Source organism: Pongo abelii, chromosome 11, assembly GCF_028885655.2.
Source record: "Pongo abelii isolate AG06213 chromosome 11, NHGRI_mPonAbe1-v2.0_pri, whole genome shotgun sequence".
Lineage (NCBI taxonomy): Eukaryota > Metazoa > Chordata > Mammalia > Primates > Hominidae > Pongo > Pongo abelii.
The window spans coordinates 106,549,033-106,573,095 of NC_071996.2; the positions used below are offsets into that span (position 1 = coordinate 106,549,033).

Genomic DNA, 24,063 nt, shown 5'->3' on the forward strand with positions numbered 1-24,063 from the left:
TGGTAAAAACCTGTCTCTACTAAAAATAGAAAAATCAGCCGGGTGTGGTGGTGGGTGCCTGTAATCCCAGCTACTCGGGAAGCTGAGGCGTGAGAATCGCTTGAACCTGGGAGGTGGAGGTCACAGTGAGCCAAGATCGTGCCACTGCACTCCAGCCTCGGTGACAGAGTAAGACTCTGTCTCAAATAAATAAATAAATAAATAAATAAAATTATTCTTTCATCATTAGCCAGGCATGGTGGCATGTGCCTTTTGTCCCAGCTACTGAGGCTGAGGCAGGAGGGATTGATTACTTGAACCCAGGAGTTCAAGGCTACAGAGAGCTATGATTGCAGCACTGCACTCCAGCCTGGGAGACAAGAGTGAGACCCTGTCTCTAAAAAATAGTAATAATAAAACAATTATTTCATCATACTGGGTAGTTTAATAATGCGGATTGTTGCCTATCAAGAACAAGGCTTAGCTGGGTGCAGTGGCTCACACCTGTAATCCCAGCACTTTGGGAGGCTGAGGCAGGCAGATTACTTGAGGTCAGGAGTCGGAGACCAGCCTGGCCAACATGGCAAAAGCCCGTCTCTACTGAAAATAAAAAAAACTAGCCAGGCATGGTGGCTTGCGCCTGTAATTCAAGCTACTTGGGAGGCTGAGGCACGAGAATTGCCTGAACCCGGGTGGCAGAGGTTATAGTGAGCCAAGACCGCACCACTGCACTTCAGTCCTGGGTGATGGAGTGAGACTCTTGTCTCAAAAAACAAAAAGATCTCGGTCAGGCGTGGTGGCTCATGCCTGTAATCTCAGCACTTTGGGAGGCCGAGGCAGGTGGATCACGAGGTCAGGAGTTCAAGAACAGACTGGCCAAGATGGTGAAACCCCATCTCTACTAAAAAATACAAAAATTTGCCAGGCATGGTGGCAGGAGCCTATAATCCCAACTACTCGGGAGGCTGAGGCAGAGAACCGCCCAAACCCAGGAGGTGGAGGTTGCAGTGAGCCGAGATTGCACTACTGCACTCCAGCCTGGGCTACAGAGCAAGAGTCCATCCCCCAAAAAAAAAAAAAAAAAAAGAGCGATCTCACCGCTGTTTCCAGGATTTTTCTTCCAGTTGCTGATATCTATCCTGCATATTTTTATGCTGGTTTTTTTTTTCTTTCCTTTCTTTTCTTATAACCTCAAAATAGAAATAATTTCAAACTTCCAGAAAAGTTACAGTTAATACAAGGAACTCCCTCCCTCCCATATATCCTTTACCCCTGTTCAGCAGTTGTTTACATTTTGCCCCACATGCTTTTGTCAATCATCTTCTATCTATGTCTATCCATCTATCTATCCATTCCTCCCCCTTTCCTCAAACCATTTGAGAGTAAATTGAACATTTTGCCTGTTTTCCTCTAAATATTGCAGTTGATGTTTCCTACGAGCAAGGATATTCTCTTATGTAGTGACAACATAGTTATCAAGTTTCTTTGGTTGTATCAATAATAATCTTGTAGATTCTCAGTCTCCTCTCCTCCAATTCCAGGACCCAATTCATGATCACTCAGTACTTTTAGATATCAGATCTCTTTAATCTGGAACAGTTCCTCAGCTTTTCTTCATTTCTAGACCTTTACATTTTTGGATAGTACAGGACAGTTATTTTGTAGACTATCCCTCAATTTGAGTTTGTCTGATATTTCATGAGTAGATTCAAAATACGTATTTTTGTCAAGAATGTGATGTTTTCTTAATATTACTAAAAGCTGTCAAAGGAAACTTTTCAGACTATAAACAGGACTTATTCTTCCTCAAATGATTTTTTTTTTTTTTTTTTTTTTTAACATCCACAGCCTTGCCACCAGAGTGGGCTTTCAAAGATTTTTTATTTTATTTGTATAAATTTATGAGTTATATGTATAATTTTATTACATGCATAGATTGTGTAGTGGTAAAGTAAGGGCTTTTAGTGTGTCCATCACCCAAATAATGTACATTGTACCCATTAAGTGATTTCTTTTTCTCCTGCCCACCCCTGAAATGATCTTTTAATGTCTGAAATACCAAAGGATTGCCATTGTCCAGTCATGCCACCAGGAATAATAACCAATTTGTGAATTCAGAGCCAATGACGACTGCATCATGACTGCTACTTAGATGAAAACAGTTGGGAGATGTCATCAGTTGTAAGATGCATACTGATTTCACAGGTGTTAAAATGTGAAAAAACATACATCTTTCCTTCAGTTGCATATTGTCTGTCCTAACCGCCCACTACAAACATTGTCCCAAGTATTTTTCCACCAATATTAGTGTGCTCTTACCCTGTACTTTTGACAACATTTAGAATTGTTGGTCCTTAAATATTTGCCTTTCTAGGCCAGGTACGATAGCTCATGCCTGTAATCCTAGCACTTTGGGAAGCCAAGGCAGGGGGATTACTTGAGCCTAGAAGTTCAAGACCAGCCTGGGCAACACAGTGAGACCCCTGTCTCCAATTTTTTTTTTTAATTAGTGAAGTGTGGTGGCATGCACACCTGTAGTCCCAGCTATTCAGGAGACTGAGGGGAGGATCACTTGAGCCCAGGAGGATCACACCACTGCACTCCAGCCTGGATGATAGAGTGAGACCCTGTCTCAAAAAACAAAATTTTTGCCTATCCAGTAAGCCAAAAATGACATTTTATGAGTTAAATATATAGTTCTTTTTTTTTTTTTTGAGACGGAGTTTCGCTCTTATCGCCCAGGCTGGAATGCAATGGTGCAACCTCGGCTCACTGCAACCTCCACCTCCCGGGTTAAAGCGATTCTCCTGCCTCAGCCTCCCCAGTAGCTGGCATTACAGGTGCCCACCACCACGCCTGGCTAATTTTTGTACCTTTAGTAGAGATGGGGTTTCACCATGTTGGCGAGCTGGTCTCAAATTCCTGACCTCAAGTGATCCACCTGCCTCGGCCTCCCAAAGTGCTGGGATTATAGGCGCTTGTCACCATGCCCGGGTATTTTTTGTAGTTTTAGTAGAGATGGGGTTTCACCATGTTGGCCAGGCTGGTCTCGAGCTCCTGACCTCAGGTGATCTGCCCGCCTCAGCCTGCCAAAGTGCTGGGATTACAGGCGTGAGCCACCACACCCATCCTGTGTAATTCTTTTATTACTTGTGAGGTTAAACATCTTTTTGCCTTGGTGCAGTGGTTCACCCCTATAATCCTCGCACTTTGGGAAGCCAAAGCAAGAGGATTACTTGAGCCCAGGAGTTTGAGACCAGCCTGGGCAACATGACAAAACCCCATCTTTGCCAAAAAAAAAAAAAACACACGAAAATTTGCTGCATGTGGTAGTACATTCTTTTAGTCTCGACTGCTTGTCAGGCTGAGGCCAGAGGATTGCTTGAGCCCAAGAGGTGGAGGTTGTAGTGAGCCATGATTGTGCCATGGCACTCCAGCCTTGGAGACAGAGCCAGACCCTGTCTTAAAAACAAAAAACCAAAAATCATATTTTTATACTTTTGTTAAACACTTGGGTTTCTTTTGTGGGATTTTTTTTTATGTCCTCCGCCTATATTTCTTCATTATTTTATTTACTTTTTTGTATCACCATGCTGCCCAGACTGGTCTCAAACTTTTGGGCTCAAGGGATCCTCTGACCTCAGCCTCCCAAATAGCTGGGATTTTAGGCCCACCTAGCTGTTTTGCCTATGTTTCTATTTTTGTGTTGCTTTTTCTTACTAATCTAGAACAGCTCTTTATTTTTAATCTCAGTTTTCGTTTCCTTTTCCATTTATTTATAGTAAATAAAAGTTTTGTGATACTTTTTCAGTATCACAAATGTTAATGTTTTTATGTAGCTAAATCAATTTAACTCTTTCATTGTGAATTTGTGCCTTATGTTCTGTCATGTTTAGAAACTGCTTTTGAACTTTAAGGGTCTTATATAAGTATTTACTTTTTTTTTCTTTTTTTTTTTTTTTAGGCTGCAGTGCCGCAGTCTTGGCTCACTGCAGCCTTCACCTCCCAGACTCAAGCTATCCTTCCACCTCACCCTCCTGAGTAGCTGAGACCACAGATGCTCACCACAACGCCTGGCTAATTTTTTGTATTTTTCGTAGAGACAGGGTTTCACCATGTTCTCGAACTCCTTAGACCAAGCAATCTGCCCGCCTTGACCTCCTAAAGTGCTAGGATTATGGGTGTGAGCCACTCCACTCGGCCTACTATTCATTTTTACAGTAGTTTTAATAGTTTGATTTTTTAACATTTAAGTAATCTGAAATGTTTTCATTTAAGGTAAGAATTGAGGACTTTTAAAAATCTATTGTTTTTCAAATACAGTATTTAGCCATTGTTTAATAAGTGTTGTGTTCTTTCCCTAAATTCTTTTAGAACTTTTGAATTAAAATCAGGTTAAAGTTTTTTCAGGGGCTAATGACCAAATTGTGAAAATTTAGAAGCCTATTCTGCTGCTTATCACATCCAAATCTCAGACTAACTTTTAACCTTTTTCTTTACCTCAGCCAGTGTTTATCAGTATTACAGGTGAAACAGAAATTTGTAATTACCTGTGAATTTTATTTTTACACTTATGCCAGTATAATGTAAAAATGAGGGCCGGGCGCAGTGGCTCACACCTGTAATCCCAGCACTTTGGGAGGCTGAGGCGGGTGGATCACCTGAGGTCAGGAGTTCGAGACCAGTCTGGAAACCCCATCTCTACTAAAAAATACAAAAATTAGCTGGGCGTGGTGGCAGGCACCTGTAATCCCAGCTACTCAGGAGGCTGAGGCTGGGAGAATTGCTTGAACCCGGGAGGTGGAAGTTACAGTCAGCCAAGATCACACCACTGCACTCCAGCCTAGGCAACACAGTGAGACTCTGTCTTGGGGTGGGGGAAGAAAAAATGAGGATTGACTCTACTGCTGTGTCTTTTTCTTCGCCCTACTCCTTTTAGAGAAAAGGAATTTTTCACTTTCCACTTCTTTTAGTTTGAAAGTGCCTTGACTGAAGTCATTAAAATATATTTATACCCTCTCCTCTGAGACTGGAGTAAAGGATTGTGCAGCCAGTTGAGAAGGAGAGCTTAATTATCAGATTTGTTGGTGACAAGAGTTTCTGCTGGGTAGGTGGCTCACACCTGTAATCCCAACACTTTGGGAGACTGAGACGAGAAGATCACTTGAGCTGAAGAGTTCAAGACCAGCCTGAGAAACATGGTGAAACCCGTCTCTACAAAAAATAGAAAAATTAGCTGACATTGGTGGCACACACCTGTAGTCCCAGCTACTTAGGAGGCTGAGGTGGGAGGATGGCTTGAGCCTGGGAGGTGGAGGTTGCAGTGAGCCATGATCGTGCCATTGCAATCCAGCACTCTAGCCTGGGTGACAGAGCCAGAACCCTGACTCAAAAAAAAAAAAAAAAAAGAGTTCCTAAGTCATTAGGTTACATGGTTACATTGCTCTATATTATTAAAATTCTACCTATTAGATAATAGATATGTATATTTACCTATTTTCAGGTTTGGTCTGAGATTGGAAAAGGCTTTCTAGATGGGTCACTTGATAAAAATACAACTCGGAAAAAACAATATGAAGATGGTAAGTTTGGTCACTGTTAATTTTTAGTAAGGACAAAAAAATGTGCCCCAGTTTTAATAAAGTTATCTCTGAATAGTGAGATTAAAGGTCATTTATATTTTCTTTTTTTTTTTTTTTTTTTTTTGAGACAGAGTCTCGCTCTGTTGCCAGGCTGGAGTACAGTGGTGCGATCTTGGCCACAGCAACCTCCGCCTCCCAGGTTCAAGCAATTCTCCTGCCTCAGCCTTCCGAGTAGCTGGGACTGCAGGTGCGTGCCACCATGCCCAGCTAATTTTTGTATTTTTAGTAGAGACAGGGTTTCACCCTGTTGGCCAGGTTGGTCTCGATCTCTTGACCTTGTGATCCGCCTGCCTCAGCCTCCCAAAGTGCTGGGATTACAGGTGTGAGCCACTGTGCCTGGCCTATATTTTATTTCTTTATGCTTTTTTCTACATTTTCTACAATGAAAGTTTCCTTTAACAGAAGCGAGGAAAGATAAGTTAGTAAAAGAAACTCTAGCACTGACTGCAGAATGAGTGTTGTAGAGCTGGTATACTCTACAGGATTAATGGAAAGTATAAGGGTACAATCTTCAGCAGTTTAATAATGCATACTAAGAACCATAAATAATGGATGAAATTATATGAAAGAAGACAATATTCATGAAGGTATATTTGTAGTGCTGTTTCTGCAAGTAGAAAACCAGGAACAAACTAAAGGTTCAACATTATAGGAATTAGTAGGGAAATGTCAACATGATTAAATATTACAGATATTTATAAAAAATGGCGGCCATGGTAGCACATGCCTGTAGTCCCAGCTACTTGGGAGGCTGAGATGAGAGGATCACTTCAGCTTAGGATTTTGAGACCAGCCTGGGCAATGTAGTGAGAGACCCCATCTCAAAAAATTTTTAAAAATTAGCAACATAGGCCCGGTGTGGTAGGTCACACCTGCAATCCCAGCACTTTCGGAGGCTGAGGTAGGCAGATCACTTGAGGCCAGGAGTTCGAGACCAATCTGGCTAACATGGTGAAACCCTGCCTCTACTAAAAAAATACAAAACATTAGCCAGGTGCAGCAGCGCACACCTGTAATCCCAGCTACTCAAAAGGCTGAGGCATGAGAACCACTTGAACCCTGGAGGCAGAAGTTGCAGTGAGCTGAGATCGTGCCACTGCACTCCAGCCTTGGTGAGAGAGTGAGACTCTATCTCAAAAAAATAAAAAATAAAAAATTAGCAACCTAAACAATTCTTGCCATTATAACATTGAATAAAAATATTTTCAATGATGTTTGGCATTGATTTCAACTTTGTACAATTTACACAGAAAAATAGCAATTTTAATGTAATATAGTACCCCCAGATTAATTATTCTCCCTTATTATTTTTTTTGTCCTGTATTCTCTGTCAGTGATTGAATAATTATCAAGCTTTAATTTTTTTTTTTAATAAAATTTTTTTTTTTTTGAGACAGAGTCTCAGTCTGTCGCCCAGACTGGAGTGCAGTGGTGCGATCACGGCTCACTGCAACCTCTGCCTCCTGGGTTCAAGCTATTCTCCTGCCTCAGCCTCCTGAGTAGCTGGGATTACAGGCACCTGCCACCATGCCCAGCTCATTTTTGTATTTTCAGTAGAGATGGGGTTTCGCCATGTTGGCCAGACTTGTCTTGAACTGCTGACCTCAGGTGATCCGCCCGCCTGAGCCTCCCAAAGTGCTGGGATTACAGGTGTGAGCCACCACACCCGGCCAATACTTTTATTCTAAGCTACCTCAATTCATTTTTTTGGAAGCATGCAGGATAAATTAAAATACAGAGGCTGCATTAGAATAATGGATTGTTTTCTATACATTATAGTATTGCTTCACAGGATTCTCTTTCTTCGTCCTTTCAACAAACATTTATTGAGGCTGTGCTAGGCCCTATTCTGTGCACAGGAGACAAAAATCTCTGTCCTCATTAGCGTACTGTTTTAGTGATTTTCTTGGTCCAACAGAAGTAAAAAAGAAAAAAAAAGAGCCAGTTTAATTGACACATTTCCTGCTATCTGGTTTTTATGACCATTATGATTATCTTGATCAATGCATTTAGATTAATTCCCCTTGATAAAAAATGTGTTTCAGAAATATTGGTTAAATTAACATAAAAATAATTTATATTCTTTGATTCTAAATAAAAGTAAATTTTCTGGCATAATGTGTTCCTTGGGCTGTAACATGGGCATAAATCAAATTTGAGCTTTTATTAGAAATGATTATGTTCTAGTATTTATAAAAATGGGATCCCATGACTGGATCAGAGCTTCCTTTGTTTAATTCCCAACCTGCTTTGCACATTAGAATCAGTTGGAGAACTTAAAGCACAAAACCTGAAGATCAGGCCTTATCCTAGACCAGTTTATTCAGAATCTGAGATCGGGGTGTTGTGGACATCAGGTATTTTTGTAAAGGCTGTCCAGATTGTTCTAATGTAGTTGTAGGGTTGAGAATGTACAACAGTAGTTCCCAAACTTTGCTACACATTGAATCTTTTTAAAAATAGTGAAGCCTGACTCTTACCTGTAAACATTCAGATTTAATTGATATGAGGTATGACTTGTGCTTTACTGTTGTTTGAAAAAACTTCTTAGGTGATTCTAATGTGTAGCAAAGCCTGGGAACAACTTCTTTATAGTGTTAATAATTTCTTATTTTAATTCTTTTTTTTTTTTTGAGACTGAGTCTCGCTCTATTGCCCAGGCTGGGTGAGACTGCAGTGGCACAATCTCAGCTCACTGCATCCTCTGCCTCCCGGGTTCAAGCGATTCTCGGGCCTCATCCTCCCAAGTAGCTGGGATTACAGACACCTGCCACCGTGCTCAAATAATTTTTGTAGTTTTAGTAGAGACAGGGTTTCTACTAAAACTGTTGGCCAGGCTGGTCTCAAACTCCTGACCTCAAGTGATCCACCCACCTCGGGCTCCCAAAGTGCTGGGATTACAGGCGTGAGCCACCATGCCTGGGAATAATTTCTCATTTTAATCACTAATGTGTATTGATTCAATTCTATAAATATTTAATGTAGATCTATGATATCCTGGCATGTTTTAGGTGCTGAGGAACCGAAACAAAATTTCTTGCCCTTGTGGCACCACATTCTAGTGGGAAGAGACAGACAGTAATCTAAATAAGTAAATTGAGTAGTACATTAAAAGGTGAAAAATGCTGTAGACAAAACTAAAACCAGAAGGGGATAGGGAGTGCCGGGGGTTGGGGGATTGCAATTTTAAGTAATTATTAGGAAAGGCCTCACCAAGATGAGGTGACTTTTGGGTAAACACTTGCAAGAGATGAAACCAGTCATGCAGAACATGTGGATACCCAGATGTTCAAAGGAAGAATATTCCACGTAGAGGAAAAGTAGTTACAGAGTCCTTGAAGTAGGACTCTTCTGCTGTATTTGAAGTACAACAGGAAGGCCAGTATGGCTGGAATGAAGTGAGTGAGAAGAGGAGCAGAAGATGAGGTCAGAAAGACTGGAGACAGGAATGGGTTTTGTATGGCTTACAGACTATTGTGGGACTGGGTTGTTACTATGAGATAGGAAGCCACTGTCAGGTTTTGAGCAGAGTTACAATCTGAGTTATGTTATAAAAGGATCACTTTGACTGCTATGATAGACTGCATGGGTCCAGAGCAAAAGCAGGGACACTAGTTAGAGGGCTACTGCAATAAACCAAGCATGAGAGATAATGTGGCTTGGACCAAGTGGCAGGCAACAGAAAATATAGAACAAGAAAAAAAAAAAGGAGTAAGAAAATAATTTGGTACTTTGAAGGTAGACCTACCAACATTGGCTGACAGATTAAAATTAGGGTATAAGGGTGAGGGAGATACCAAGGTTTTTGGCCTAATTGCAAAAGGAGTTTGTCGGGAAATAAGATGGGGAAGACTATGGGAAGATCCAGGATTTGGGGGAAAGCTCAAGAGTTCAGTGTTTGGTATGCTTCAGACATCCAAGTCCAGAGGTTGAGTTTGTTATTAGAATTAGATATATGAGTCTGGAGCTGAAGAGAAAGAAGTCCTGACTAGAAATATAGATTTGGAAGTGTGCGGTACATATATTGCATTGAAAGCCTTGAGATTAGAGATCACCAGTTAGTGAATATAGCTAGAAAAAGGAAAGAGGTCCCAAAACTGAGCCCTGTCCTTGAGCATTTCATTACTGAGAAATTCAAGAGATTGAAAAAGAATCAAAAAAGGAAACAGAATGAGCAGGCAGTAAAGCAGGAGGGAAGTGTGGAGTCTAGGGGAGTATAGAGTCCTGGGAACCACATGAAAAAGTGTTTCTTGGCCGGGCATGGTGGCTCGTGCCTGTAATCCTAGCACTTTGGGAGGCTGAGGTGGGCGGATCACAAGGTCAGGAGATAGAGACCATCCTGGCTAACACGGTGAAACCCCGTCTGTACTAAAAATACAAAAAATTAGCCGGGCGTGGTGGCACACGCTTATAGTCCCAGCTACTCTGGAGGCTGAGGCAGGAGAATCGTTTGAACCCGGGAGGCGGAGGTTGCAGTAAGCTGAGATTGCACCACTGCACTCCAGCCTGGGTGACAGAGGAACACTCTGTCTCAAAAAAAAAAAAAAAAGAAAAGAAAAAGAAAAAGTGTTTCTTGGAGAGTACGTTATCAACATCATCAGTGATATGATAGGTCAAGTAAGATGAAGACTGAAACATTTGTGTATAATTTTATGGGCCATTGGATATCAGTTATTGATATATTTTAGGTTTTTATTTTATTTATTTATTTATTTAGAGATAAATAAAATATTTATTTATTCTCTTGCCCAGGCTGGAGTGCAGTGGCACAATCTTGGCTCACTGCAACCTCTGCCGCCCGGGTTCAAGCGATTCTCCTGCCTCAGCCTCCTGAGTAGCTGAGATTACAGGTGCCTGCCACTGAGCCCAGCTAATTTTTGTGTTTTTAGTAGAGATGGGGTTTTGCCATCTTGGCCAGGCTGGTCTTGAACTCCTGACCTCGTGATTCACCTGCCTCGGCCTCCCAAAGTGCTGGGATTACAGGCATGAGCCACTGTGCCCAGCCTCTTTTAGGTTTTTAGAAATTTACTTTTCTGATTATCTCACATCTGTTTCTATCCCTAAATAAGTGATTCCTGATTTGGGAGAAGGAATGGAGTTAAGAAGACAGAATTTAGAAGGAAGGTGGATGATATTAGGGAAGAAAGGCTTATGTGTTTGGAGGCCTCTAAAGTGCTGGTATTAGGCCAGGCGCGGTGGCTCACGCCTATAATCCCAGCACTTTAAGAGGCCGAGGCAGATGGATTGCTTGAGCCCAGGAGTTTGAGACCGGCCTGGCCAACATGGTGTAACCCCGTCTCTACCAAAAATACAAAAATTAGCTGGGTGTGGTAGCATGCCTGTAGTCCCAGCTACTCGGGAGGCTGAGATGGGAGAATCACCTGAGCCTGGGAAGTCAAGGCTGCAGTAAGCCAAGATCACACCACTACACTGCAGTCTGGGCAACAGAGCAAGACTGTCTCAAAAATAAAAAGTCAAGTGCTGACATTGCTCTACTTCTTGACCTAGGTGGTTGGTGGTGATTTATAATTATTCCTTAAACTGTACTTACATGCTTTGTGTACTTTTTTGTATGTATGTTAAATTTGGCAAAAAAGGAGGAAGAAAATGAGTTTAAACATAAATTAGCTTTCTTTGTTGTTGGTTATTAACTTTGAAGGTTTTCTTCTTCATATAGTAACATTGCACAGAATTATTTTTTTAAAGTTCAATCTCCACTAATGCTTGTATTCTAAAATTATTTTGTTTTTTTCTCTAAGCCCTCATGCAACTGGAGTCTGTTTTAAGGAACATCATAAAAGAACGAAAAGGAAGGAACTTCAGTCAATATATTTTCATTGACTCCTTAGTACAAGGGAACCTTAATGACCAGCAGGTGATAAAATTGTTAAATGTTCATCAGGTAAAAAAATAAGCCAGAGCCAGGCACAATGGCTCATGACTGTAGTCCCAGTTACTTGAGAGGCTGAGGTGGGAGGATCACTTGAACCCAAGAGATCGAGGCCAACTTGGGCAATATAGCAAGACGCCATCTATAAAAAATAATGATAATAATCACACATATATACAGTGTGCTTTTCATTCACTTTAATCCAGATACCCTCCTAGAGTTCAGTGGCTTAAGAGAAGCATCATACATGTTTTTGGGGGGTTTTTTGTTGTTGTTGTTTTGAGATGGAGTCTCGCTATGTCGCCGGGCTGGAGTGCAGTGGCACGATCTCTGCTCACTGCAACCTCCACCTCCTGGGTTCAAGCGATTCTCCTGCCTTAGCCTCCTGAGTAGCTGGGACTACAGACGTGCACCACCACGCCCAGATAATTTTTTTGTATTTTTGGTAGAGACAGAGTTTCACCTTGTTGGCCAGGATGGTCTCTGTCTCTTTGACATCATGATCCGCCCTCCTTGGCCTCCCAAAGTGCTGAGATTACAGGTATGCACCACTGCGCCCAGCTGCATCGTATTCTTTTATTGTACATCATTGGTAGTACAAGTACTTGGTCTCTATTGTTTAGCTCTTTGAGGCAGCTGTATATTATTTAATATTATTAAATTGAGCCAAAATTCTTGAATTGCAAAAGAGAAGAAATTGTGTTAGGTGTATTAGACTAAATCACTTTGCCTGCTTGACCAGGTGTGGCAGTGTGGCTTGTTGACAATACTGCCAGCGTACAACTGCATTTGTGGTATTGTCAGGCCAATGAGGTGAGTTGTTATTGCCACACCTCTTCATTGTAGGAATCTTCTGCCTCACTGTACACATGCAAGTCCTTGTAGCCAGAAGTAGTTTGGTAGTATATGTTGGTGCAGAAATTGAATTTGGCTTCCAGGACAATGATGAGATCTTCTGTCCTATTTCTGAGGCTTCATTGCTGTTTACTAGGCTAAGCCAGAAAAATAGGACTGAGTTTATTTACCAAAGTATATCATGAACCAGTAATATTCACAAGAAATACCCTGATTTGATCATTACATGTTGTATACATGTACCGAAAATCACTTGTACTCCCAAAATACATACAACTATAGTTTATCAATTTTAAAAATATTTTTAAAAAGCAGTGTGGTATTTAGGTTGGTATTCACATTATACAGATTTGGTTTTTTGTTTTAATGAAAACATCATAATGAAATAATATACTTTTTTTTTCATTGACACTGATTTTATGCTGTAGATTATTTTAGCAGGGCCTAATATAGGCTACCTTACATTTTTCACACTTTCTAAACTTAGTTTTGTTTCCTAGATCCTAGAAGACAGTATGATATTTTCTCTGGCCAGTTGCATAATAACTGCAAAATGTAAGTATAAATTGATTTCTTTTTCAGAGGAATTACTGAATATACAGGCTGAGCACAGTGGCTCACACATGTAATCCCGACACTTGGGGAGGCTGAGGTGGGAGATTGCTTGAGGCCGGGAGTTGGAGGCCAGCCCAGAAAACAGAGACCCTCTCTCTACAAAAAAATAACTTAACTGAGCATGATGGCCCGTGCCTGTAGTCTCAGCTACTCAAGAGGCTAAATCACGAGGATGGAGGTTACAGTGAACTGTGATTGTGCACTCCAGGCTGAAAACAGAGTGAGACCCTGTCTCAAAAAAAACAAGGCCAGGCATGGCAACCCACACCTGTAATCCCAGCACTTTGGGAGGCCAGGGCAGGAGGATCGCTTGAGCCCAGGAGTTCGAGACCAGTCTGGGCAACATAGTGAGACCTCGTCTCTGCTAAAAATAACAATTAGCTGGGTGTGGTGGCGCATGCCTCTGATTGCAGCTACTTGGGAAGCTGAGGCAGGATCATCACTTGAGCCCAAGAGGTTGAAGCTGCAGTGAGTGATGATCACAGTATTGCATTCCAGCCTGGGCAACAGAGCAAGACTCTCAAAACAAACAAACAAACAAAAAAACACTGTTTAGAGGACTTCTTTATAATTTTTCCCTGTTTTTTCGTCTTGTTTTAAAGGGCTGACTCACATAAGTGCTTTTTTTCTTAACCCCAAGTGCTTAAAGCCACCTCTGAAAATTGCCATAAATTTCTTGACACATTTTATGGATTGTGAATTCTTGTTAGTGCCTTTAAAATGAACTGCTGTTGACACCTTTCCAACCAGAACAGTGAGCTTTTCATTTCCTGCTGCTGCTTTCCACTTTGACTCCAAGCTAGTCTGCTATTATTAAGGTCTGCCAACAAGAGTATATAGGCCACAGAAATCATGATTTAAAAGAACTCTCGTTGGAATTGAAGGTGATTTTTATGTAAAATTGTAAAATATTTGATATGTTTCTAAGTTTCCTCACTTGGTTTTTAGATTGGTGGAGTACCATTTATTTATACAGTATTTATAAAAATACTTCTATAGGCATAAAAATATACTAAGATAAAAATACTTAAAGGAAGTATTAGGGGACCAGGCAGGGTGGCTCACAGCTATAATGCCAGCACTCTGGGAGGCCGAGGTGGATGAATGACTGGAGCCCAGAAATTTGGGACCAGCCTGGGCAACACAGCGGAAACCCATCTCTATAAAAAATTCAAAAATTAGCCAGGCCTGGTGGCATACACTTGTAATCCCAGTTATTAAGGAAGGCTAAGGTGGGAGGATCACCTAAGCCCAGGAGGTTGAGGTTGCAGCCATGATCGCACCACTGGACTGCAGCCTGGGTGACAGAGTGAGACCCTGTCAAAAAACAAAAGGAGGCCAGGCATGGTGACTCATGCCTGTAATCCCAGCACTTTGGGAGGCTGAGGTGGGCAGATCACAAGGTCAGGAGTTCGAGGCCAGCCTGACCAACATGGTGAAACCCCATCTCTACCAAAAATACAAAAATTAGCCGGATGTGGGGGCACATGCCTGTAATCTCAGCTACTCAGTAGGCTGAGGCAAAAGAATCGCTTGAACCCCAGAGGCAGAGGTTGCAGTGAGCTGAGATCGCACCACTGCACTCCAGCCTGGGTGACAGAGTGACACTCTGTCTCAAAAAAAAAAAACAAAAAACAAAAGGAAGTATTAGGACATGAATTTAAATTTTAGAAAATTTGTGTTCACTTGAAGGATTTCATTTATATCCCTTAATGTTTAAGGAAGCTTTCTTTAAAATGATACAAATGTAAACTTCCCATAAATTTTTCTTCTTTGACATATAGAAATGTCCAGATACTATAGATGATTAAATTGAATTTAGGTAAGCATATGTCAAAAATAATGTATTCAACCTTTTTTTTTTGAGACGGAGTTTCACTCTTGTCACCCAGGCAGTAGTGCAATTGCGCGATCTCGGGTCACTGCAACCTCCATCTCCTCGATTCAAGTGATTCTCCTGCCTTAGCCCCCTGAGTAGCTGGGATTACAGGCGTCTGCAACTATGCTTGGCTAATTTTTATATTTTAAGTAGAGACCATGTTGGCCAAGCTGGTCTTGAACTGACCTCAGGTGCTCCGCCTGCCTCTGCCTCCCAAGGTGCTAGGATTATAGGCGTGAGCTACCACGTCCTGCCTTATTCAACCTTTTTTTAAAAATGCCTACTTGTTTGGTCCAGTGGTGCACACTTGTCCCAGCTGCATTGGAGGCTGAGGTGGGAGGATTGCGTGAGCCCCAGGAGTTCGCCTAACTTGGGCAATAAAAACAAGACCCCAGTTTTAAAAAAATTAATATAAAAATAGATTTAAAATCCTTGTTTTTAAAACGCATTACATTAAAAATAAATGTGTCTTTGCTAAAGACCTTTAAAAATGTAAATCACTTGTGCTCCGGACACCAAGAAAAGTGACTATTTCCAAGGTTGAATTAATATTTTAATCTTATTTTCAGTTTTTAGGGAGATTTTAGGAGTATTGCTATGTATTTGGATGTAGGTTAGTGGCTTTTTAAGGCTCCTCTGAAGTTTTTGAGAGAGTAGATAAACAAGAAACCTTAATAAGTCCTTACTCTGCCCCTTATTAGTCTTGGGCAAGATACTTATCTCTGCATTTTCCTCCTTTTCTAAAATAGGAGTTTAGCTCCAGATGACCTTCCAAGTTATCTCTAAGCTATGAAATTGTGTCTGATTCAGTATTGTATTTAAAGCACATTAAGTGGCTTAAAATCACATTTTAAAGCTATTTTCAGCCATCATTTTTAATAGACTCCTACAAAGGAACCAGTGTGACAGGCCGGGCAATATAGTGGGACACAATCTCTACAAAAAAAAAATAAATTGTAGTTAGCTGTGCATGGTGGCATGCGCCTGTAGTCCCAGCTACTTGGGAAGTTGAGGTGGGAGGATCACTTTAGCCAGGAGATCAAGGCCTCAAGTGAGCTGTAATCACTACCAGTATACTCCAGCCTGAGTGACAGAGTGTGACCCTATCTAAAAAACAACCCACAAACCAAAAGTCAATGTGAGATTTTTTTTTTTTTTTTGAGGCAGAGTCTCACTCTGTCGCCCAGGCTGGAGTGCAGTGGTGCAATCTCGGCTCACTGCAACCTCCACCTCCCGGGTTCAAGCGATTCTCCTGCCTCAGCCTCCCAAGTAGCTGGGACTACAGGCGCCCACTACCACACCTGGCTAATTTTTTGTATTTTTAGTAGAGACGAGATTTCACTGTGTTGGTCAGGCTGATCTCGAACTCCTGACCTCGTGATCTGCCTGCCTCGGCCTCCCAAAGTGCTGAGATTACTGGCGTGAGCCACCACACCCAGCCAATGTGAGATTATTAAATTCATATTGTTATATTAATTTTTTTTTTTTTTTTGAGACTGAGTCTTGCTCTGTCACCAGGCTGGAGTGCAGTGGTGCCATCTTGGCTCAGTGCAACCTCCGCCTCCCGGGTTCAAGCGATTCTCCTGCCTCAGCCTTCCAAGTAGCTGGGACTAGAGGCGCACGCCACCACGCCCAGCTAATTTTTGTATTTTTAGTAGAGACAGGGTTTCACCATGTTGGCCAGGATGGTCTCGTTCTCTTGACCTTGTGATTTGCCCGCCTCGGCCTCCCAAAGTGCTGGGAGTACAGGTGTGAGCCACTGCGCCCGGCCTGTTATGTTAATTTTAAGTGATAATATAGTCAAGCAGAGTACAGGATTGACCACTGTGTGCAAATCTTTGTGGTGAATCCTTCAGTTATATACTACTCTATGTTGTAAAATTGTGTGACATACATATTGTACACTGCACAAGTTTTCACATCACTTGTAAAATAGAAATTCTACAGTTCACTCAGAAGCCATAATGAAGAGGCATATGTAGGCAAAAGTTAAGGACAGGCAGTCACTCATGTTTTTTGTGAACTCTAGATATAAGAAAACTAATCAGAGTAGTTGAGTACCAGGTAACTACTGATTTTAATGATAACAATATTGGTAATAAGGTGAATCAGGCAAACTTTTTTTTATAAACTAACTTTGAGATAAGTTTAAGTTAACCCTTAGCTCAGGAAAGAGATCATTGGTAAGTAAAGTACAAGTTACTAGAAGGATATTAAAAAGTATTTGACACAGGAACAATAGAGCTACAGATGGTGTCAGCTCAAACATATTCTAGGGAAAGAGGTAGTATATATGTTCAGAAGGTTCCATTCTTTTAATAGTTATAATCCCAGTGTATTACTAAAGGAAATATAACTACTCTTTTTCCTCTGTTTTTTTCTCAACATGTAATTTCTTTACATTTTCATTTCATCTGGTTTTTTTCTCAACATGTGATTTCTTTACATTTTCATTTCCTCAGTGAATATAATCCATAAACCAGTTTAAGCTGAAGTAAGCCATGAGCCAGTGATCTTCCCATTTTGGTGTTAAGATAAATGCGATATTCCATTTGTTAAAAGTACAGATGTTTGGACCTTATCACAAACCTACTGAACCAGAATTTGTGATTGTGAGGTTATAGCATCAGCCATCTCCCAGGTGGTTTTTGAGAACCACTGTTTTTTTTTTTTTTTGGTTTTTTTTTTTGAGACAGGGTCTCACTTGGTTGCCCAGGGTGGAGTGCAGTGGCACGGTCACAGCTCACTGCAGCCTCAACCTCCTGGGCTCAAGCGATCATCCCATCTCAATCTCCCAAGTAGCTGGGACTACAGGCATACACCACCACACCCAGCTGATTTTTGAGTTTTTTGTAGAGATGGGGTTTTGCCATGTTGCCCAGACTAGTCTTGAACTCCTGAGCCTAAGCAATCCCCCAGCTTCAGATCCCCTCCCAAAGTGATCCCCTCCACGTGATCCCCTCCCAAAGTGCGGGGGTTACAGGTGTGAGCCACCACGTCTGGTTGAGAACTGTTCTAAGCAATAAACACTCACAAATTTTGAGCCAGTATATTTACCATCACAAGTAAATATTTTAGAATATTGATTTATCGATAAATCTGCTAGCTTGATTTGTCTGAATCATTTCATTAGTGCTCCTAAGTGAACTGATAAATCGGCCTAATAAGGTTGAGTGCATGAGATAATCCATTGCAATAACCAACACTGAGCACTCCTACAGATATGAAATTTATTTATTATCGTAACTATTTTACCTAAAGTAAAATTAAGTGGCTCCAGTTACTTATCAGTTTTAAGAAAGAAGGCATCCAGATTGCACTATGTCTGTTGGAGGGCATTCTGTAAATATTGATGTTCCATTCAATGAAATATAAACCCTGTGAAGAATTTTACTTTTTAGTAGCACTTATATATCTTCTATATCATGGGAGAAAAAAAGCAAATACAAAAACCCCACCCTAAATAAGTAGTTTTTTTCTTATTCTATACCCAAGCCATGAGTTAGCTATTTTCATTGTTATTCATATAATGTTTCACCTAGTGTGTACCTGGGCAATCTGTTTTTTAACCACCTCTGAAGAAGTTCAAAAAAAATTATATGAAGAGATAAACCAAGTTTTTGGAAATGGTCCTGTTACTCCAGAGAAAATTGAGCAGCTCAGGTAAGAACACAATAAAAAGAGGAGATTATTAAAAGGTAAATTTGAACTAGTGTATCTAATTTAAAGCTATTGTTGCTGTCTAGGAAAGCTATATATTTTTATAGGACTTAAAGTATTTATATGTAGATTTTATTAGGTAAATGAATCTGCTTTTTAAAATCATAAGGTTGTGTGGGAAATGTTTAACTTAGCCTGTGAAATAGTACTAATGAAGTCAAGCAAGTATGACACTCATACTTTGTTGGTGGTAATAAAAAATAGCCACATTAGATAATAATATAGTAGGCTTGACCGGGCATGGTGGCTCACACCTGTAATCCCAGCACTTTGGGAGGCCAAGGTGGGTGGATCACTTAAACCCAGTAGTTCAAGACCAGCTTGGGCAACATGGAAATGCAAAATATTGGCCAGATGTGCTGGGACGTGCCTGTAGTCCAAGCTACTCAGGAGGCTTAGGTGGGAGGATCACCTCAGCTCAGGAGGTCAAGGCTGCAGTGATTACATCACTGCACTCCAGCCTGGGTTACAGAGCGAGACCCTGTCTCAAAAGAAAAGAAAACAATATGGTAGGCTCTTAAAAAGTTCAACATACACTTATATGACCCAGCAGTTCCACTCTTTGGAATTTCATTCCAAGATAAATGAAAACATGACTACACAAAGACCTGTTTGCATATATTCATAGCAGTATTATTCAAAATAGCCCCAAATTGGAAATAGTTCAGATGTTCAGCTGGTAAATAGATAAACAAATTGTGGTATTACCATACCATAGAATACTACCAAGTAATAAAAAGGAACACCATATCAATACACACAACAACACAGATGAATCTTAGTGATTTAAGTGAAAGAAGTGAAACATAAAATACTGGCTACTGTATGATTTCTTTTGTGTGAAATTCTAGAAAAGGCAAACTGTGGTGATAAAAAGCATACTTTTAGGGGCTAGGAATGGGGATCAACTACAAAGGGGCATGAAGAAAATGAAACTGTCTTATATATTACTTGTGGTTGTAGTTACACAATTGTATACAATTACTAAAATTCAAACTGTACAGGTAAAATGGGTTAATTTTATTGCATATAACTATACCTTAATTAAACTTTTTTTAAAATTGCAACTGTGACTGCTTCTGGGTTAGAAATCTGAGACTGGGTAGCAAGCAACCCTACCTTGGAGCATAAAATCAACTATAGAAAAGATAGAGTGGCTGGGTGCAGTGGCCCACACCTGTAATCCCACCAGTTTGGGAGGCCAAGGTGAGAGGATCACCTGAGCCCAGAAGTGCAAGACCAGCCAGAGCAACATGGCAAAACCCTATCTCTAAAAAAAAAAACAAAAAATTAGCCAGGGATGGTGGTGCATGCCTGTAGTTCCCAGCTACTCAGGAGGCTGATATAGGAGAATCACCTGAGCCCCGGAAGTCCAGGCCGCAGTGAGCCATGATCACACCACTACACTCCATCCTGGTGACAGTGAGACACTATCTCAAAAAAAAAGAAAAAGAAAACAAGATAACCACTGGAAAGAACTAGGAGGCTTTTAAATGTTGGAAGTTTTATTTATTACATTGACTATAACTATTATTTTAAAAGTAATACTAGTTGTCTTTTGAAGTTTTTATCATACAGAAGTGTATGAAGTAGAAGGTGAAGTTCCTTTGTAAATGAGCCCTTAAGCCCATAACAGTTGGGCTAGGTGCAGTGACTCATGCTTATAATCCCAGCAATTTGGGAGGCTGAGGCTGGAGGATTGCTTGAGCCCAGGAGTTTGAGACCATTCACGGCAACATAGTGGGAAGCCTGTCTCTACGAAATATTTAAAAATTAGCCAGATGTAAAGGCATGTGCCTATGGTTACAACTACTAGGGAGGCTGAGGTGGGAGGATCGCTTGAGCTTGGGAGGTTGAGGCTGCAGCATGATAGAGTGTCACTGCACTCCAGCCTGGGCAACAGAGCAAGAACCTGTCTCTTAAAAATAAATAAGTAAATAAACAATTTTTGAAAGTTTAAGCTCTCTAATATAGCTTATGAAGCATTTCAAACGCTGGGCCTTGTGTACTCCCACCTTATCCTCACTTGTGCCTCTTCATAGCTTTCAGTTTAGCTCTACTCAAAGTCTTTAGTTTCTTACCTCCTGTCCTGGCTTTTGCACAAACTTCCTCTGTATAGATTCTCCTTTCGTCTCTTCTTTAGTTAAGTCCGGGTTTTGGTTTTTGGTTTTGTGGTGGAGTTTTTTTTATCGTCGGTGGTGGTTTGAGTTTTTTTTTTTTTTTTTTTTTTAATGTTGTTGTTGTTGTTTTGCAGGTTTCAGCCTGTGTTTATTTCTCTCTCTCTCTCTCTCTCTCTTTTTTTTTTCAGATGCAGTCTCTCTCTGTCACCCAGGCAGGATTGCAGTGGCGCAATCTCAGCTCACTGCACCCTCCACCTCCTGGGTTCAAACGATTCTCATGCCGCAGCTTTCCAAGTAATTGGAATTACAGGCATGCACCACCACACCTAGCTAATTTTTGTATTTTTAGTAGACACAGGGTTTTACCGTGTTGGCCAGGCTGGTCTCGAACTCCTGGCCTCAAGTGATCCACCCGCCTCTGGCTCCCAAAATGCTGGGATTACAGACATGAGCCACTGCACCCGGCCCAGCCTGTGTTTATTTCTCTACAAAGCCCTTTCCCTAGAGTAGCTGCTCCTGCCTTATATTCCAGTAATACCCTGAACTTCCTTTATAACATGTGCTATACTTACTTGTTCATCCTTTATGTCCTATCCAATCTGCCTCCCCACTGCCAACTAGATTCTGAACCCCTTTGATGGTGTATCTCTTGTTTATTGTAGCTCAGTACCTAGCACAGTGCTTCACATGCAGCAGGTATGCAATAAATATTTATACAGAGGAAAAGAAGGAAGAAAGTTTCCCCTTTTGATTTTGTTGTTTTTGATGTTACAAACAATTAACACTTCTGTGCTTACATCTTTACTAATATTTCCAAATATTTCTGTATAATAAGGTCCTAGAAGTGAGCTTCTAGTTGAAGGATGTATGCAGTAGGACAGTGGTTAAGATTTGAATCCTGTCAACACAGTTTACCTGCTATGTGATCTTAAATAACTGCCTCTGATTTTAATCTGTAAAATTAGAATAATAATAGCACCCATGGGTTTCTTGTAAGGATTCGATAAGATCCTGTATATAAAGTATTCAAGTGAACTGACTCATAGCAAGATTGCAATACATTTTAGTTTTTATTCTTCTCGTTGTGATGTACACTTAAGAGTTTGATACATATTGCCAAATTATGCTTCTGAAAGGTTTTACCAGTTTATACTTCCACCAATTGGATATGAGAATGACTTTTTCTCCATCTTTTTCTAGTAATATCTGCTCTCATTCTTTTTCATCTTTGTCAATCTGGCAAGTAAAAAAAAATGCTATGATTGGCAATCTTTAAGTTGTTAATTAAGTTGAGTATCATTTCATATGTCTTCAGGCCATTTGTAAGTTTTTGTGAATTGCTTTTTGTATTCTCCGTCCCTGTTTCTATGGGGTTGTTGGATTATTTTAATTACTTTTAAAGAGGTTTTATACATTAAGGATATATTTACTGAAAATATTTTTCCTAGTTATCTTTAGAAATATGTAAACAAAATGTTTCTCTAGTTAGGTTATGTATATTTTTCTTTATAATTTTCTGTCAGCTTCATGCTAAAAATAAACTTTTTAAAAATTGTAGAAACATTATTTTGAGTTTTCTTCTGGTACTTTTAAAAGTGTTTTTATTTGTTGAAATCTTTATCTACCTAGCGTTATATACAGATTTATAACAAATCTCATAAAAATGTATTTATTTTAAAATTTATAAAATTGTTAATCTTTATATACTTCTAATATATAACATATCTTTAAGCAGATAAGAATTATGATGGGACTATTTCAAGTTGGGAATGTTTGAGCAGTTGTTGAAGAACGTTTTTTAAATGTATATACATTTCTAACTGTCTCCCAAAATAAACATCTTCAAAAAAAATTTTTTTAAAACAGATATTGTCAGCATGTGCTTTGTGAAACTGTTCGAACTGCCAAACTGACTCCAGTTTCTGCCCAGCTTCAAGATATTGAAGGAAAAATTGACCAATTTATTATTCCTAGAGAGGTAGAAAACATTTAATATGTTTAATTCATTCAGCTATTCTCAACTCTTTTGGTGTGTGTGTATATATATATATATTTTAGATGGAGTTTTCCTCTTGTCACCCAGGCTGGAGTGCAATGGCGCGATCTTGGCTCACTGCAACCTCCACCTCCCAGGTTCAAGGGATTCTCCTGTCTCAGCCTCCCGAGTAGCGGGGATTACAGGTGCCCGCCACCACGCCCAGCTAATTTTTGTATTTTTAGTAGAGACGGGGTTTCACCATCTTGGCCAAGCTGCTCTTGAACTCCTGACCTCAGGTGATCTGCCAACCTTGGCCTCCCAAAGTGCTGGGATTACACGCATGAGCCACTGCACCCGGCCTGGTGTGTATTTTAAATTTGTTTAAAGTGGCAAATAAATGCTACCCATTATTAAATAAAAGACACAATTATTTTAGTTACAAAATAATATGTGCTTGTTTTAAAGTTCAAACAATATAAAAGTCTTCCTTCCCAAAAGGTACTACTGTTAGCAGTTTAGTATGTATTTTTATAGACCTATTTTTGTGTATGTATATTACTCTGTGTATATATGTATAGAAACACACATATACATATGTATTAAACAATTTATATGTGAAAAGTTACTCTTTCTATATTGTTCTTTAATTTTCTTTTATTGAGTGTATCATGGCTATTAGTACACCTAGCACTTAATACAGATTTGACTCATTATTATTAATGGCTGCATAATATTCCATTGTGTGAATGTACCATAATTTATTTTTTAATTTAATTTTTTGAGACAGAGTATCACACTGTGTCACCCATCCTGGAGTGCAGTCGTGCAATCTTGGCTCACTGCAACCTCCACCTCCCGAGTTCAAGTGATTCTCCTGCCTCGGCCTTCTGAGTAGCTGGGATTACAGGCTTGTGCTACAAGTCCTGGCTAGTTAGTGTATTTTTAGTAGAGATGGGGTTTCACCATGTTGGCCAGGCTGGTCTCAAACTCCTGGCCTCAAGTGGTCCACCTGCCTCCACCTCTCAACGTGCTGGGATTACAGGCATGAGCCACCATGCCCATCTAGCATAATTTATTTAAGCAGCCCCCGCTGGTGGAAATTGTGTTTGACATTATTTTTTTTAATTATATACTGGTACAGGTGTTGAGTAGAGTCTGAGACACGGAGTTTTTGTGTCAAAGTCCATGTATATGTTCAGTTATTATTATTTTTAGACACGGTCTTGCTCTGTTACCTAGGCTGGAGTGCAGTGGTGTGATCGCAGCCTCGACCTCCCGGACTTAAGTGATCCTCCCACCTCAGGTTCCCAAGTAGCTGGACTAAATTTTTTTATTTTTTATAAAGACGGAGTCTCACTATGTTGTCCAGGCTGATATGGAACTCC

The 24,063-nt window shown here is 40.3% G+C and overlaps 1 protein-coding gene across 9 annotated transcripts in view; it reads left to right on the forward strand.

Moving 5' to 3' along the window:
- LOC100447885 (cytochrome P450 20A1) overlaps positions 1 to 24,063 on the forward strand; it is a 57,266-nt gene that overhangs the window by 27,783 nt on the left and 5,420 nt on the right. For 4 of the 9 annotated variants that reach the window (XM_002812766.5, XM_054549035.2, XM_063712978.1 and 1 more), the window contains 5 exons: positions 5,483 to 5,561; positions 11,381 to 11,496; positions 12,867 to 12,921; positions 18,403 to 18,523; positions 22,567 to 22,678. In XM_002812766.5, coding sequence (XP_002812812.1) covers positions 5,483 to 5,561; positions 11,381 to 11,496; positions 12,867 to 12,921; positions 18,403 to 18,523; positions 22,567 to 22,678 — 483 coding nt within the window. Of the gene's footprint in view, positions 1 to 5,482; positions 5,562 to 11,380; positions 11,524 to 12,866; positions 12,922 to 18,402; positions 18,524 to 22,566; positions 22,679 to 24,063 lie in introns of all 9 variants that reach the window. The other 5 variants (XM_009238011.4, XM_054549034.2, XM_063712979.1 and 2 more) reach the window with 3 other exon arrangements.